At 34.7% G+C, this 17,106-nt stretch overlaps 1 protein-coding gene across 2 annotated transcripts in view; it reads right to left on the minus strand.

Moving 5' to 3' along the window:
• MALRD1 (MAM and LDL receptor class A domain containing 1) overlaps window positions 1–17,106 on the minus strand; it is a 235,211-nt gene that overhangs the window by 68,430 nt on the left and 149,675 nt on the right. Inside the window, exons 30-33 of one of the 2 annotated variants that reach the window (XM_064408463.1) lie at window positions 10,711–10,839; window positions 6,342–6,503; window positions 3,864–4,021; window positions 629–776 (exon numbers count right to left, since the gene is read on the minus strand). In XM_064408463.1, coding sequence (XP_064264533.1) covers window positions 672–776; window positions 3,864–4,021; window positions 6,342–6,503; window positions 10,711–10,839 — 554 coding nt within the window. In that variant the 3' untranslated portion in view covers window positions 629–671. Of the gene's footprint in view, window positions 1–628; window positions 777–3,863; window positions 4,022–6,341; window positions 6,504–10,710; window positions 10,840–17,106 lie in introns of those variants that run through there. The other variant, XM_064408462.1, reaches the window with a different exon arrangement.

Here is a 17,106-nt window from a genome sequence, read left to right on the forward strand (position 1 = left end):
AAACAAAAATCAGCAAAGCAAAAAAAACCCCAAAAACCACAAAACCCTCAAAACAAACAAACAACAAGTTGTAGCAAAATCCCATTGAACAACTCTGCATTTATGAGTCTGATAAGATTGTTCTGCAGCCTAATACTGATCTAGCTGATCCACAGAGAACAACATTCTTTAGAAAATCCTATTTACCGCCTTAAAGTCATGACTTAGTTCTAATTCTCCACAGAATATACTGTGTGTTAGAAACTTCTGAATTATTTTTCAGCTTCTATTTAATTTTGGGGATATGAAAAGTACTTTTTAAGGTCATAAAAATATAAACAATTTTCTATTTGTTAATCAGCACTTACAACTCATGGCTATCCTGTACCCTCATCCTGGCTTTTTAATATGATATATTATCTTGCCTAAATCTAGCAGCTGGAATGCTGGAAGGTACTACATTCCACCTGAATTGCCGAATAAATAAGAAAGCAACGCAGGTCTGAAGGGTGCATAATAAGAGATGAATCCTCCCACCATTGACAACTTAGAGCCTTTAATTGCCAGCTGAGGAAACAGGAAAATCTTGAGAAAGAGAACCTGTATTTTCACTTCATTAGGCACCAGAGACTTGTGTCAGCTGAGGAAAATTTCCATTGACTCCAGTGAATAATGATGCTAGGTTTTGTGCTTTACATCTTTAAGATCATGCTTTTGAACTCTTGATGTCCACCAGCAGTCATCATCACATGTCTTCCTTGGACACAAGTGCCACCAGAGACGCTCTGAAATTGTTTCTAAGTTCACAAATCAGATTAAAAATTTTATTATATTTCATTGTCCCAATAGAGAAGCACTTAAACAACTACCTCTTTTCTCTTTATTCCCCTAAACCTCTGTTTGAAGTAATAAAAATTTTTCCTAAACATTAGTTTGAAGTAATAAAATATTTAGGTTTTTTGAGTAAAAGTGACCTGTTTTATACCAAAATTTATTATAAATAAGCTCCTTTAGTATCAACAAATACCAAGGCAGAAAACTGTTATATTAGCTATACTATCACATCAGGTATTAATTTCAGTTTTAATTCTCCACTGTATGAGTATGACAGACTTCTGGGCAGAGAAGCACAATAAACACTGAGTGTTTTCAGTCTAACTGACAGATGATCAATAGAATTTCCATTGGGAAGAAACAGATGTGAAAACCACATTCATTTTTTGCTGAAACTGCTCTCCTACACCATTAAATTCTACAAAGTAGTCATAAGAATGCAAAGAGAAATGTGAGGTTTTTTAAATTTACATTCACAGCATAATGCAGCAACATTTGTTTGTATTAAGAGGCATTTTTGTCCAGAACATATTGATTGATATATTAGACCAGGCTTGTATTTAGTGCTGGATAACTCCCCTTTCAAAGACTCTTACCAAATGCCTCTAAGGAAAGCTAGTGGGTTTGTTCTTAGTCATTACAAAGCAATTTTTTTTCTCCTCTTGATTAATGATTGATTGAAGTCCTGAAGCAGGAGTATTCAGATGTCTTTTAAATAGCATCCATTCTATGTTAATGCAAGAGTTGTTGTAAACATTGTGTCCTTTCTAAAAATAATAATTATAGCCCAGACTTTTGGTTTCCCTATGAACAAATTACAGTTTGTGACAATGGAATTGTGCAATTGAAATGTGCATTGTGAATACAGAACTGAAGCATTTCAAGTTCCTTTTCCCCTTTCCTCGGTGACTAGTTCCTTTTCTGAGTAAGAATGGGATTGTTGTAACTTTCCACTATTTTGTGTAGTTCTACCATGTCTATTTCCTATACCATTACAATGTTCATTTTAATCTTTCTTTTACTGATTCCTTGTATGTCAATTTAATCACACATCTCAGTATATCCCATATCTGCAGTCCTTTTATGTTTTTATATTCAGGCTCGACCAGATAGCTGTCTTTCAGATAAGAACTATATCAGCTTTTGTACTGATGTTATTATATTCTGGCACATTATTCAAACTTCCTATTACAGTTTGACTTCTTTCACCTCCAGTGCAAACTGGAAAAAAAAATCTTCACAGAGCTGTTGTTTCAGAAGTTTTGGGCTGTTGATGTTATTGCTTTTATTTTTTTTTTCTTTTTAGGCTTTTTCCTTTTTCACTTGAATGGGTACAGTTAATTTATATTCTTGATTTAATAACAGCAACAGTTGATTCTGAATAGCTTATTAGTTTGATAGAAAAAAGCAGAATGTCCACAGAGGTAAATTGATTCTGTGATGGCGTGATATTCCTTGCTGAGTGCCTCAATCTGTTGTAAATAGGTTTCTATGTAAGAGTACATGTAGCAAAGCCATAAACAGGGAACATTATTTGTATGTGGGAGTAAGACAATTCTTTATGAAATTGAGGCAATTAGAGGAAATTAAACTAGTCTTCTTAAAAAGAAAAAGTCCAATTAAAAAGCAGCTCTGGCTGTCTGCCTGCTAACTCACACAGGCCACACACATCTACTTATTCACAAATGCTAAGTGTTCTGTGATGCTTGAAAACATTCAAAAGCTTCTTCAAAGGATCTCATCATCAATCTTGCACGCTGTAAGGTCCAGGATACTTGAATTTAAACAGATAGTTAATCATAGATAATCTCACAGTATTTCAGCTATCAACAGGTCAAAAAAAGGAATTTATGTTTGCTTTTTACTGCTGCTTATATGAACTTCATGAAATGCAGGGATTTTTTATCAATAAGTAAATTTACAGTAATACTCAGAGTAATAAATTAGGTGTAGAGATAAAATTGATATGCAAATCATATCCTGAAAAAAATGAAAGAAAAAAATGAAAGAAAAAAAAAAAGGTGGAATGAAGGATAACATTATCCTTGGGCTGTATGTAAGGAGAAGATAGTGGAAAGTTTACCACAAGTGGAAAGTGGCACAAGTTGCCCCTAGAGTCTGAGTAGTCTCCATTTATGGACATTTTCAAGACTGGGTAAATTCTTGACCCAGCCAGCATCATCTTGTAGCTGACTCTGCTTGGAGCAAGGGGTTGGACAAGAGACCACCTGAGGCCCTTCCAGCCTAATTGCACTATAATCCCATGGAACAGTGCTATGATTGTCTTTTCCAGTGGAGAAAACAGTGGTAAAAAACATTCTAACTTAATTCAATGTCCAAGACTACAAAAATATTGACTTTTAACATAGGCTAACTTATATTCTGTACTGACTAAAAAAACCCAAACATTACCTGTATTTTCAAAATTTAACAAACCCCACAGATAGGAGTCTTTCTCAGGTCACTTAAAAGGAACTGTGCAGTGTATTTATGCAGTGAGTCACATGAAGTGAACTGTCTGCCAAGGAGTCACATCCCTGCTTGGACTGTTACTGGATTACTTAACAACCAAAAGTGTACTTGTTAAGGATGCTTGGGGAACAGCAAGATGACAGTTTCATGGAAACTTGGGCTATATTATTAATACAGTTAATAACAACTTATTTCCAGTTGTTTTAATAAAACACCTTTCACACACAGTTGCACTAACATTTTCAAAACATATAATTTAAACCACTAAACATTAGAAATTGTCTCTGTTTCATGTTCGAGTGAATTCTGCAGAGAACTGTGCTGGTATTGGGTAGGTTTTAGTATACTAGTCAAATGTGCAATGTTAATTCTTGTACATGTAGTGAAAGGACTTCAAGTGGAGCTAAAACTAAAGCAGAACTGTCACTTGATCTTATCAGGAGAAGATTTGTGTAGTGGCAGTAAGTTGTGATGAAGTTTTGTTAATATAAATTCCTGGGATTTTGCTAATCCTAGACACAAAAATGCAAATAGTACTAAAGCAAGTATTATTATGCCATAACGTAGTAGACTTTTACCTTTAAGACTCCTGTTTGCCTAGAAGGAAACATCCAGAACCAGAAGCGAACTCTACAGACGCCAAGACTAGCTGGGAAGAATTTGGTGGTAATTATCCTTGCTCTGTTTCCTTCCTTCTGGGCAGATGAGTTGACGTACAAAAATCTCTGTCCTTTACCTTAAAAAAAAAAAAAGAAAATAAAGAAAAAAATTTAGAGTATTTCAGTACTAATTTATGCTTTGATTTAGTTTATAAGCATTTTTATATACACACATACCTTTCTCTTTTTACTACATACATGTCATACCATACTTGTATGGAGATCTTCCTTGCTAATGCTTTGTGTATTTCACAGAATTTCAGAATAGCTTGGGTTGGCAGGGCCCTTAAAAGTCACCTAGTTCAACCCCATGCCATGGGCAGGGATGCCAGTCACTCCATCAGGCTTCTCAGAGCACACCCAGGCTGGCCTTGAACGCTTCCAAGGATGGGGCATCCACAGCTTCTGCACAAATTTTTCCAGTGTCTCATTGCCTTCTGTGTAAAGAATTTCTTTCTAATTTCATAATTTCTAATCTAAGTCTCTCCTCTTTCAGTATAAAAAGATGTTACTTGTTCTAGATGTCCCTTGTGCTAAACAGAATCAGAGTAACCTGACTTGGAAGAGGCGCACCAGGACCACCAAGGTCCATCTCTTGGCCCTGCAGAGGACACCCCAAGTGTCACACTGTTTGACACTTCCCTGGGAAGCTGTTCCAGTGCCCAGCCACACTCTGGATGAAGAACCTTTTCCTAATATCCAACATAAACAGGAAGGACCAATAGATATTTCGAAGTATTACAGGCTGTTGGCAATTCTGACAAGCAGTTCCTCTGTAGCTAATGTGAATATATCTTGCCTGGGTAATTGAAAAGTAAATTACAAATCTGGACAATTTTGTAAACACTTTGTTCTAATTTTGTTTTCCTTTTGCTTCACTTTTTATTAACTTTGTTTTTTCTTACAATTGCTGGGTAATTTCACAGAAGCAAAGAACTAATTAAATGAGAGAAACTGAAATAGAAAAACACACAAAATCTCCTTAAAAAGCCAGGGGCTAGTGGTTGTTTTGTTATCGCATTGCATCAAAGTAACAGCAAGGAAGCAAGTCAAACTACTTATTTGCAAGAAACAGCTTGCCTGGAACAGCTGCAGTAGTTTCTACCTCTACCTTGTCTGTTCTGTCCCTTTCCAAGAGGAATGCACTTCCAGATTTACAGCCTGCAACATAAAGTAGTAGGAATGTCTGCAAAAACTGTGATTTGTGGTAGATAAGAGCTCCCTCATGATCAGGTGAGCAGTTCCTGCAGCAGGTGCAGAATAAAGGAAAAGGGAGGATAAATGAGCTGCACAGAACTGGCTGCATCCACCCATGATAAGGTGTCTCTTTTGATTTTGAAAGCATAAAATACAAGAGAAATGTAGATGATGCTGCTTGCAAACCCAGGAGAAAAACAGCATAAATTTCTTCTAGTTTTAATATTAACTATATTTTACTGATTAAATGGAAATTAAGATAGAGATTCTATCCATTAAGTCTTCTGGAAAGAAAGTTAACTACTTCTCAAATAGAGATTGGTACATTTGTGATGGAAATTAATATCCCACCCATATATATGGTATAATATAAAGAATATATTATTTAATATTTATGTAATACAATATATAATTATGCTTACTACATAACACAGATTACAATTACAATTACTGTAATTGCCTATCAATATATTTCATTCTCCTGAAAATCAACAGGCATCGTGGTAGCAGTTTGTCAGAAATATCTGACAGAAGAACTTCTATAATAACATTTCTGGCAAGCCAGTGTCAGGGAGGTAAGTTAAATCAAGGCAGGTGCCTCAAGCATTTTGTACACAGCCCCACACTTTGCTCCTCATCCTGCATATGGTTGCATGTTTTTATAAAATTCGTTAGGATGGGAGCACACTTCAGGAAAAATAGATTATTTAAAATATTGACAAGGAGAAGGGTACTACTATAGCCAGTTATGATTTCATCAGAGAATGCATCTTTTAATGTCAGAAGATGACATTATGTAGCTGAAATTTGTTATTAGAGTTGAATACAAAGGAATAGTATTATTCCAGTTGGAAGAGACCTAAAATGGTTATCTAGTCCAACTGGCTTATCAGTTCAGGGCATTGCCCAATATAAAGCATGTTAAGGGCATTGCCCAAAAGCCTCCTAAACACTGAAAGGCTGGGGGCACTGAACATCTCTAGGATGCCAGTTCCAGTGTTTGTCCTCCCCAGTGGTAAAGAAATGCTTTCTTATGTCCAGTCTGAACGTTTTCTGGCACAGCTTTGAAGCATTCTCCTGTGTCAGCTGATCACACTGAGATGTGCTGTTACCTTGGCACCGATCTACATTTTTGTAGGTTTTTTTAAATTCAATTAATATTTTATTTTCCCAGAAGTGATGTAGGACACATGGCAATACCTGGTGTGTGGTCAGTATGAGGATGTGTTTGCCCTGTGACAGCACTGTTGCTAATATTCCAGTCAAAATCATCATTAGTGTCTTGTGTTAATCCACATACAGTTGTCCATTCTTGATCTTGTGTTTCAAAGTTACAGCTTCCAGGAATACTTGTGTAGTAACCTGAAAATACAGCAAAAAGTCAATTATCATCCCAGCTCTATATAAAGGTGCTATAATTTGCACACTAAAAATGGAAATGAAAAAGACTCTGTATGGCTAACACTGTGATTCCCTGAATTCCATACATAGACATAAATAATATATGGTAGCTAATGAGGAAAGGAAAAACTCATTCTTCACTTTAAGAGCAGGTATAAACTTTATTACAGATGAATGCCCATGACAAACCACCAAATTTAGTTCTTATCCAAGGTAAACGGAAACAATGATTTCCAGACAATTAGATAGCAAAACTTGACTGCCCTTCCACAGTGGCATTGCTCATAAGCCTGTGTTGGCTTTGTGAATATTATGTCTGATGGCAGCTTTATGATGAGAGATATGTTCTAGTGATTAGGACACTCATCAACTAAATTCAAGAGGTCTGAGCTATACTGCTCACTTCTAACTCTGCTGCTTCAGGTTACTTTGGAAAAACAATTAATCAACAAAATTATATAAATGGTGTGGGGCAGATGAATCAGATAGCACCACAATCTCTTCTGGTGGCTCCATAACATCTTTTCCTTAGTTATGAAGCAGAGGCAGCTGCAAAATTGCTGAGTGTGACTGTGAACAACACCTGTGAAGAGACCTCAGAAAAATGTCACAAACTGTTAAGCATCACAATCAGCCATGAATTTTAGACAGAGGTCTGACTGTGACTGTTCAGAATGGGTTTGAGGATTTAGACTATGTTCCTTTATCTAGAAATATTCTGCAATTTTAAAATACAACTATTTATGTATCATTGTCTGTGTATAAAGGTATAGATGAAAATGATAGATTTAATTGCCTCCTATTAATCTGTTTTGGTTTTTTTCCTGTTTGCTACTTTGATGCTAAAAGAAAAACTGAGGCCATTCTTTATGAAAATATCATTATCATAAAACTGCTTATATCCAAGGTCTGCACACATCCACTAACCCTGTAACCCTGTGGACTTTTGTTCTCTGTAAAAAAAAGTGTCACCTTAGTTAAATGTATAAGACAAATATTTTAAAAAATGTATAGTTTTGATTCAATATAGGTTATTCACAGGATCAAAATCCTGTGTGCTAGGGGGAGAATTTACACTGTCCTTTAATGTAGTTACATTCAGTAATGTAAGGACTTACATTACTGAATGTAACTACAAGGACTTAGGTCTCTCCTAAGCACAGATGTGTATTGGCAGTGTATTACAAGCATCATGTAAACCTAATAGAGGCCTAACTCCAACAATAACCTCACACACAGGAAGAATAAAGGAAACCCATTATTTTAAAAAAAAGAAAGTACATTTTCTTGTGCATCTCTAACAAGATCAAAGTCCAAATCCATTTAGGATTTACACTAGTCATAATAGAATACCCAACTCTAGGTTTTTTACCCTAATATATTAGTGCATTCAGAAGGCAATTATTAATAAATATTTATGAACAGTACTTACTGGGTTGACAAAGTCAGGTGACCCATCTGCACTTGCTGGCTGTTTTTTTTTTATGGGTAAGCATACCCTATTTAGAAGCCAGTAGAAGAAAATTGCTCCATTTATTGGAAAAATTGCTTTTATTTCAATAATTCAAGCACTCTTCTAGTTGGTTCATCAACATTGAGGTTTGCTATTAATCAAATCTGTCTGTATAGTTGGCTGCAATTCATGAAAATTGAAACTGCTTTCATGTGTGGTTTTTTCACCTCGGTACTTCCAGCAGCATACTGAAAGAGAATCAAAATTTTGCAAGATTGCCTGACTGGACTGAATGAAACATAGAGTAAGTAATTACCATGAGTTTATTAAAAAAAAAAGTCCACCAGCCTACGTGGATGCAGTTCATTTCATACAGGTTCTGTTGTAAATCCTGCATACAGGAATTGCTGCTGAGTAGATTATGGTCCATTTACTTCTTTGGAATTACACTTGTATAAAACTATAGTGGAATGTGAAATAAGCTCAGACCTTGAGCTCAGTGCAAAGGAGAAAACTGCAGACAAATGTGGCCATAACCACTTGTGATGGGACAGGTTAGGCTATGAACAGATTTCTCTGTGCCTGTTATACTTTCTTTTCTGATTAAGCAGGTCCTGTTGTCTTTTCATGTAAAAATCAGGTTTCCATATCTGGAAGGCATTATGTGTCCTTTAATTTTATTTATTCCCATCTATAAGATATATGCTCAGGGGAAAAGTGTGTTTATCTAAATATAAGGCATCATTTGTTGGGACTAAAATAGAGCAGACAGGGAAATATTATACCTGAGGTTTATCTGAGTATTCTGTATGCCAGATTACTGTATCTCTGCATTACACTTCGGTAGAGACAGCAAGACTAAAGACTGATGAGAATATTTTGATGTATGCACAGCCTTTCCATCAACAATAAGAAGATAGTTCAGTCGATTTTTTAAAAGTGAATATCAGCATTTTTTTCCCCCCCTTGGAAAAGCTTTTCTTCAGTATAGCAAAGACTGAGTTGCTTTACTGTGATTCAAGATAATTTATGGCCTGAAATGTTCCAATGTATTATCTGACTAAGAAAAGAGTTCTTCCAGAAAACACAGAACAACACCCACCCTCGAGGAAGCTATTATATTCTCTAATAATATTTAGGGAATAAATCAAGTGTCTCCATAGTTTTCTGAATATCTTAACAGTTCACTTTGGACAGTAATTCAAATTTAGTGTCTATCTGTTAGGTGTGGAAAATCTTACAAGGGTGAGTTTACAGTGTATTTTGCTGCACTTACTTTGCCTAACTCCTGAAAAAGTACTAAAACTTTATACAGGAAATGCAGATTAGTTGTTTAAAATCTATTTTGGAGTCTACTTTTAAAACCCCAATATTTTAAAGTTATTATTCAATGTAAATTCATTTCCATGAATATGATTCACAAAGTTCACTGCAACACAAAATTGTCTTCAGCTTTTATTCTTCAGAACTGCATTTACGTTTATGAAAGGGAGCAACTCCAAGAAACTCCTATTGTGACATCTTAGCACCTTTTTTAGTAAGTATGTAAGTCTGTAGCCTGGTAAAAAAATTATAATGTGCATCATCCAATAAAGGGTCATTACTTTTGTAATCCTGTTCAGTTGAGCATGTAGCAACCCCATGCAAGAAAAAAGGCCCTTGATTTTCAAAGGATCACAAAATATTGGCTTATTTCAGTGAAGTACTTTTACGTCCACAAAGGATGAACATTGAATTGATGTGTGGATTAATTTATCTATCAAGTTTACTTTTGAGCATACCTAAACTGTGGCAGAATTGACCCTCCAGCTCAAAGATTAACAATTAGACTGATTACTGAGCTGCATATATGGACTACTTAATCTTCCTACTCCAAATATTCAGTCCAGACCATAGCTGTAAATAAACAAAGATATGGAGCAGAACAAAGGCACAGTGTTTTACTGCTTCTAAGTTTCAGGCCTGAATTGGAAAGCCCATTAACTTGATCCAGATTTTCAAATGGAGCTGTGTGCTTCCATCTCAATCAGCCTCAGCAAAGAATGCCTTCAGACAAATTGTGTCTCAGTATTCATTAGGACTTAGGCAAAGATAAACAGACTCAATTCTTTCCAACTGTTCTGTAATAGAGAAATGACAGTAAAATATTTCCTAGCTCTGAGGTAGAAGCAAGATCAAACAATGAAACTGTACTCACACTACTCAGATCACAAAGGCAAAATTCATTTGAAAAGAAAGACAAGCTTATTTTTAAGTATTCACCTTTTTATGGCAGAATCATATGGCCTAAACGTTATAAGTTTTGCTTGCTTAGCTTTTCCATTCAACATTGATATTTCCTTTCAACACCTTTTTACATTAATAAGCAAGCTTACTTTTTTTCTCAGAGTTAATTTTTATTGTAACTCATTGATTTAATTCCTCAAGTATGTTTTTAATCCCTAAGCTGGTTTTGGCCTTGGTGTCAGGGGTTTTTTTGAGTATTTAACCTTTGGTTTTAGTCACACTTTTTCAACTAAACCACACTTGAATGCTTTTGCAGCAAATATCTCTGAGGATGTGAAAATATCCTCAGACATTTTGAGCTGGGGGGAAGGCAACCTGCTTGTGATCATCTTCTGAGTGAATCATCTTTATGGACTCACCTTAACTATGCTACAGAATTTAAAGCTATAATTTTAACTGAAGATTAGATTAAAACACAGAGATACTTACTGCAGTCAGCTTCATCTGAAAGGTCTTCACAGTCTGGTTTATAGTCGCAGATGAACTGAGACTCTATGCAATTCTTATTCCCACACATAAAATCAGTGAGAGCAGGGCATTCCCTGGGATTCTCTCCAACTGAAACCAACAAGACATTTAAATCAATATTGCAATTAGATCAAAGGATGTTCTTTTAAATTTGTTAACTATTATACATCATGGCTTTAGGGTTTTACTGCTTCCAACAGATATTATTTGGTCTCACTCTTTTAATGTTGCATTAGGTGTTTCTAGACTACTATATTTGCCTTGCCCAAAGCTTCAAAAGTAGGATGTTTTGGCTGGAAGAAAATTCAATTCAGCATCAACATAACTGTTTCCCTGGTATATTTGTTGTGTACATTCTATAAAAAAAGGGTTCTGTGAGCTGTTGAAAAGTAGACAGGCAGAAGGCATTATTCTGCTCATAATTATATTTTTGAAAATAACATTTTAAACTGAGAAAAATCACTGTTATACACATTTGCATAATAAATAAACTTTCAGAGCATTTATAAGACATTTACCCCTTTTTTTTGGTAGAATTTAGATAAACTGCTGCTCTGATTGTGTGAACCACTGAGAAATTTCTCTTAGGGTATTTAATATGCAAATCTTTTTACAACAATTTATGTTCATCTCTGAAGGTGAGTGAAAATCATCTCATAAAATGAGAGTAACTTAGTAACTTGCACATAAAACATTAGGTTCAAATCCAGAGTACTGAGATTCAGCCATCCATGGACTGTAAGACTAAAAAGGAACTTGCCTAAGTTATTTTTTAGTTCAGTGCACTGTATGCATAATTTCAGCCAACAGTAATTGAAACAGTTCTGATAACCCTAAATGCAACCCTTCAAAAACACTCTGATAACCTTAGATTGCCTTTCAGTTTGTAGCTTCAAGTTCTGCAATAAGACATTTAGGAGAATTTATTTTGACTCTATTCATTGTAATGTGTTTCATTTTTTCCTTCAAACGTGACTAAAATGTGACATATTGTTAAACACAGTCTGATCAGAACACCATGATATTTGCCTTTGTGCAGGCCCATATTTCCAGAGGACGTGTTATTGTTGTCAGGGTATTAATGTCCTCAAATAGTGGCACTTACTGAATTTTACAGACTGAGGAACTGCATTCTCATTGAAGCAGAATAGGAAAAGAGAACTAAACTTTTGGTTTAGTTTCAACATATATTCAAAGTAATATTAAACAGAGTAACAATACATCAATAAAATGTAATCCATGCATTTTAAATGGATAGTACAAAAATAAGGAAAAAAAAATCACATCTAACGTTGGTTACTTGCAGAACCTCAATACTTAAATTTTCAGCTTTGAAATACAGAAGCCCATGTGCATTGACACACCAAAAATATCTCTCCAAATTGATATCTGTCTTTTTATTTTGTCTTTTAATTTTTCATTATCAGTTTGATCTGATTAGTCACCACAAACAAATTGTCATGAATGCCTTAAATAGGTGGAAATCTATTGCTGCTTTTTACAGACAATCCAAATGGCAGAGAGCCATTAGGAGGAGCAGACTCCTGGTAAAAAAATCACTGAGGCATTTGTGATGGTTAAGGCAGTTTTCACACCTCTCCAAAATGATGTGCTAAAACCTGATTGAAGGTACAACCAAGAATTCATTAGTATGGCTCATCCTAAATTCTGGAAAGACGCACAATGGTTGAGGTTGGCAGAGACCTCTGAAGACCTCTCTAGTCCAACACACTGCTAGAGCCACCTCTAGTACAGAAGGTTGTGAGGGAGCATGTTGGGTTTTGAATAATATAAATAGACGGAGACTCAACAACCTCTTTGGACCACTTGTGTTGGGTGATCCTCACAGTAAAGTCGTTTCTTGTGGTCACATGAAATTTCCTGGTTTTTGAATTTATGCCCATTGCCTTTTGTCAGTAGGCACTTTTGAGAAGAGTCTAAAACCCTTATCTCCACTCCCTCCTCTGCACTGGAAATGATGCACTGGAAAATTATACTACTTCCTAAAATCATTCAGTGGCTTAAAAAATGACAGAAATTAGGTAATTGCAGATCCATTAGCATACAGTGATTTTCACTGCATATGAAAGGGTTACATTATCACCATACTGGGCAGTGACTTTTGAAAATCCATGGCTTTGTGACTTTGTGATCATATTACACAGCATTACCTAGACAGAGCAACGTTAATAACATAACAACATAATGTTATGTTACATTATGTTATGTTGTTATGTTATGTTACTCTATAATTTTTATTTAGCACTTAATTACACTTGTTATTAATTACACTTAATTATAGTTGTTATTTTTATAAAAACAAGCAACTTTATAGTACTTCAAACATACCATAAACCAGCATTTTAAAATGTTATCCTAAAATAAAACATGTGATGCCAACAGAGTCATAATGAAATTTTTTATCTCAACAAGTGTGAATGTCGTAAACACAAATTTACATATCTATGAATTTTAGCCTTTTGGGGTAAGACCTTTTTTATATGTAATTTTTAGGGGTATCAGATTACATTTATGATAATGATGTTTTTCTGCTACAGTCATTGGCAGAGAGAAATAAAATCCCTCTTTAAATCAAGATACTGGCATTAGCATTGCACAGTGCAACCAAATATTCTAAACTGTATTTGGAATTATGGCATAAAAAAATCAACTTTCCATAGTACACACATTCTGGTCAAAACTCCTATACCAGCTAAGAATTAAAACAAAACAAGAAATACGGTGCAACTTGACCATAAAATGCAACTTCAGTGTCAGAAAAGCCAAAGCCAAACACAAGTTCACACAGAAGTTGTAGCTTAGAAATTTCATTTTTTCAAGATATTCTTCAAATATAATATAGAAAAAAAATCAATTTTACCAGATAAAAATACACTGAAGAACATATGGGAAAATATGTTAGAAACCTACTTTAAACAAAGAAAAAGAGAGGACATTTAAAATATTATCTATCTTGCCCATTTTTAATTTTTACCCTCAAAATTACAAGGTTGCCAAAATCTGAGTTTGTGCCTATCAGTACTGAATTTGGAGAACAGTAATCTAACATCACTCTGGAAAGATTTGTATAAAGCAAAACAATGTCTCCTAATGAACAGCTTTATTTTTCAGCTGATATTTCAGTAAAAATTTTCATCATCATTTCTTCGTGCATGCTGGTTTTGTTGGGACTGCATTTAAAAATAGATGGCTTTTCATCTGATCATATTTCTCATCTGTACTTTGATGATGAGTAAGTAGGATGATAACATATGTTGGATGATGGTTGATTATATACAGTATGTAATATTATATTTTTTCCTAATAATCTAGCTCATAACATTCCATGAAAATCCAAACATACAGAAAAACTATTTCTAAGCAGAAAAAAACATTAAAAATATAGTAAATTCTGTTTCTTTCCTCTTTCTCAATAAACCTGTAAGGAAAGAAACCCTATCTAGTTATGAATACATGCAAAACAAATTAAGAGAAAGATTATGACAAAAAAGTTATGGGTTGCACTTTGCTTGCTCTGTTACTCTGAAATTATCTTTGAGCAACTACAACATTAAAAAGGATGAGTGAATTACAGCAAGCAAAAGAATGAGCTGATGCTGTGTATGGAAATGCCAAAGGTGTAAAAGAGTAAAATATACACAAATGTGGATTTTTCACAGAATGGGAATGAGTGGCATTACAGGCAGTTGAAATGTTTTTGGTATGTACTAACCTCATTTCTAAATATGCTATGAAAAATTTGCAGAGAGCTACGATGTCCAAAATAAAAAGAAAACATTTCATTGCAATTTAAGAAAGCTGTTGACCAGAGAGTATCCTGGACTTAATTAAAAAGCTGTAAATGTTGTTTTTTGACCTGACCTTCTTCCAAATCTTTGGAATTAAAAGTTTTTCAGCTCTAGACATAATTTTACATAATGAAAAATGTCCTTACAGGTATGGAGTGTTGGTCTGCAGGCATAGCTTGAGTGACAGAGGAATGGATCAGAGCTACAAAAACAGGTGGTAGGGAGTGGGAACCATTTGGTTTTGGTTTTTTAATGAGAACAGAAGGTTCAACTAAATTTACTAATTTTCAGCACTCTTGGACATTTCTCGGACTAGCTATTTTTGTTTTGTATCAGGTTTTGATCTTTCTTCTCCCGCAGTTATTCTGTCCAAAAATCTGTGGGATCTGAATATTATATAAAATATGTTGCAGGCCAAAGGCCACAATCCATTCCTTCCCGAAAAAAAACCCAAAACCAACCACATTATAGGCAGCAAAAAAATCACCCCAAAATAAAATAATATAGAACATAAAACACAAGCACAGATAAGAATTGAATACCTTATGGTAACAACCAACATTTACAGCAGCATCGAAATAACTAGATTAACAAGAATCAATGGAGTAATTAAACCAGTTATTTTCTCATAGGTCAAAGTTATCTGGGAGCAGCACATAGACCCTTATAAATCACTTTTTTCACTTACGTTAAATACTTGGTGATTAGATTTTTATTAATTAAAAAAAAGCCAACAAAACCGAACAACAACAAAACCAATCTATTGTTGTGGTATGAAAAAATTAGAACGTTTTATTATGCACATTTATTTGGCTTTCCCCTCAGAATTGCAGCCTTTACAAAAAGCTAGGACACCACAAGAAACTAACACAAGACATATTTTAGATTTAGCTAATGACTGCATGTTATGCAAATCCCTTCACCAAATGAAATGGCAGTACTTGAAAAGGAAAAAGCATATACAGGATATCACTTTTCAGTTAAGTACAATTTTGTATTGATACAGCAAAGAGCCACATAATCTTCTAAGTAGTTTTTAAGAGGCCAATAGAGCTAGCTTGGCTTCTGGATCAGTAAACCCAACAAAATAAGCATATTAATGATTGTTGCCACAGAACTTGCATTTATATACACTTGCTCTCCTTTCTACATATTTTGTTCTGGACAATGCAATTCTCAGAATACCATCAAATACCATTCCATACCAATACCATTCCCTAATAACGACACCTGTGTGTGTTTGTATACACGTAGAAAGCACACAACTGCACATCATGCATACCACAAATAAATTGTGACTGTTGTGGATACAGCACAAGCTGGCAGCTATCTTTATTTTATACCCATTTCCAGTATATGTTACCTATGGAAGACTAACCCATATAATGGATACAGAATTTATAGACATGACAAAATTCATTTGGGGATAGCTGATAAATAAAACATTATTAACTGAGATTTTTTTTCCAATTACCTGGAAAGGCCTGACTTGGAAAGAACTCACAAAACCATTCTTTCCTTTAAGTTTGCAACTAGAGGACAGCAACAGGTCAGTGACTATTTCTCTGATTCTTTGACTATGAGATCTTGTACCAATGTTTTGTAAGATGTAAATATTCCTGTGATCTAAAATCACAGAAAGAACCAGACAGATGGAATATCAGTCCTATAGGCTGTAGATCTTTATTGTTTGAAACAAAATGGATAAGACCAAAAATATTTAAGTGTAATAGATAGCACTAAATGTAACAGATTTGATGACGCAGAGTTTAAAAGACTTAACATGAAAGAAGTGATTGATCACACAAGAAGAGATGCTCTAGTATTACAACACTAAAAACATAGATTGTAGGAGGTTGTGTTTGGCCAATGCTTTGTGCTTTCAAAAGGCATAGATTGAATTCCAAATTATTATGGTTCCCAAAGGCAGCAGTGGATAAGACTTTGAGCTTTTTGGAAAGCAGGGTGTACCTCAAGCTCAAGTGCACAGGTGCTGTTTAGCAAGAGACTCATTTCTGCTCTCCAAGAGAAGCACGTGAGCTCACTCAACAGCACAACAGCACCATGTCAGCAGTATGAAATGAAACAAAACATACAATGGATATTAAATCGAAATTAGCCTTTTCTCCCACTATTTTTCTTTTTAGAAATTATGGTCCTTCCGGAGTAGAAATGTTTTCAAATTTAAGTTGAAAACTCACCTCTTTCTATTTTGGTTGTTTAAATTTTATTGTTTAGTGGGAGCACTTCAAGCACTGCTCTCCCCTCTTTCACAACACTTGAGATATAGTAATAATCAATCATCTTGTTGAAAATGTTATTCAATTAAAGGAAATTTAATTTGCAAGTTCCACCCTTTGTTTAAAGTGTATTTTATGAAATACACAGTCCCAGAAGGTTTCATTACTCAGTTCGGAGATTCAGAAATTATAAAACACAATTTTCATCAGTTTTTTCATTTGCTTACCTCAATTGCTCAGTCCTCTTTATGCATGACATTTTTATAGAATATTAGAATTGTATTAGCAAACTCATCAATAATGCTTCT

The sequence above is a fragment of the Passer domesticus genome, chromosome 1 (assembly GCF_036417665.1).
Source record: "Passer domesticus isolate bPasDom1 chromosome 1, bPasDom1.hap1, whole genome shotgun sequence".
Classification (NCBI taxonomy): domain Eukaryota; kingdom Metazoa; phylum Chordata; class Aves; order Passeriformes; family Passeridae; genus Passer; species Passer domesticus.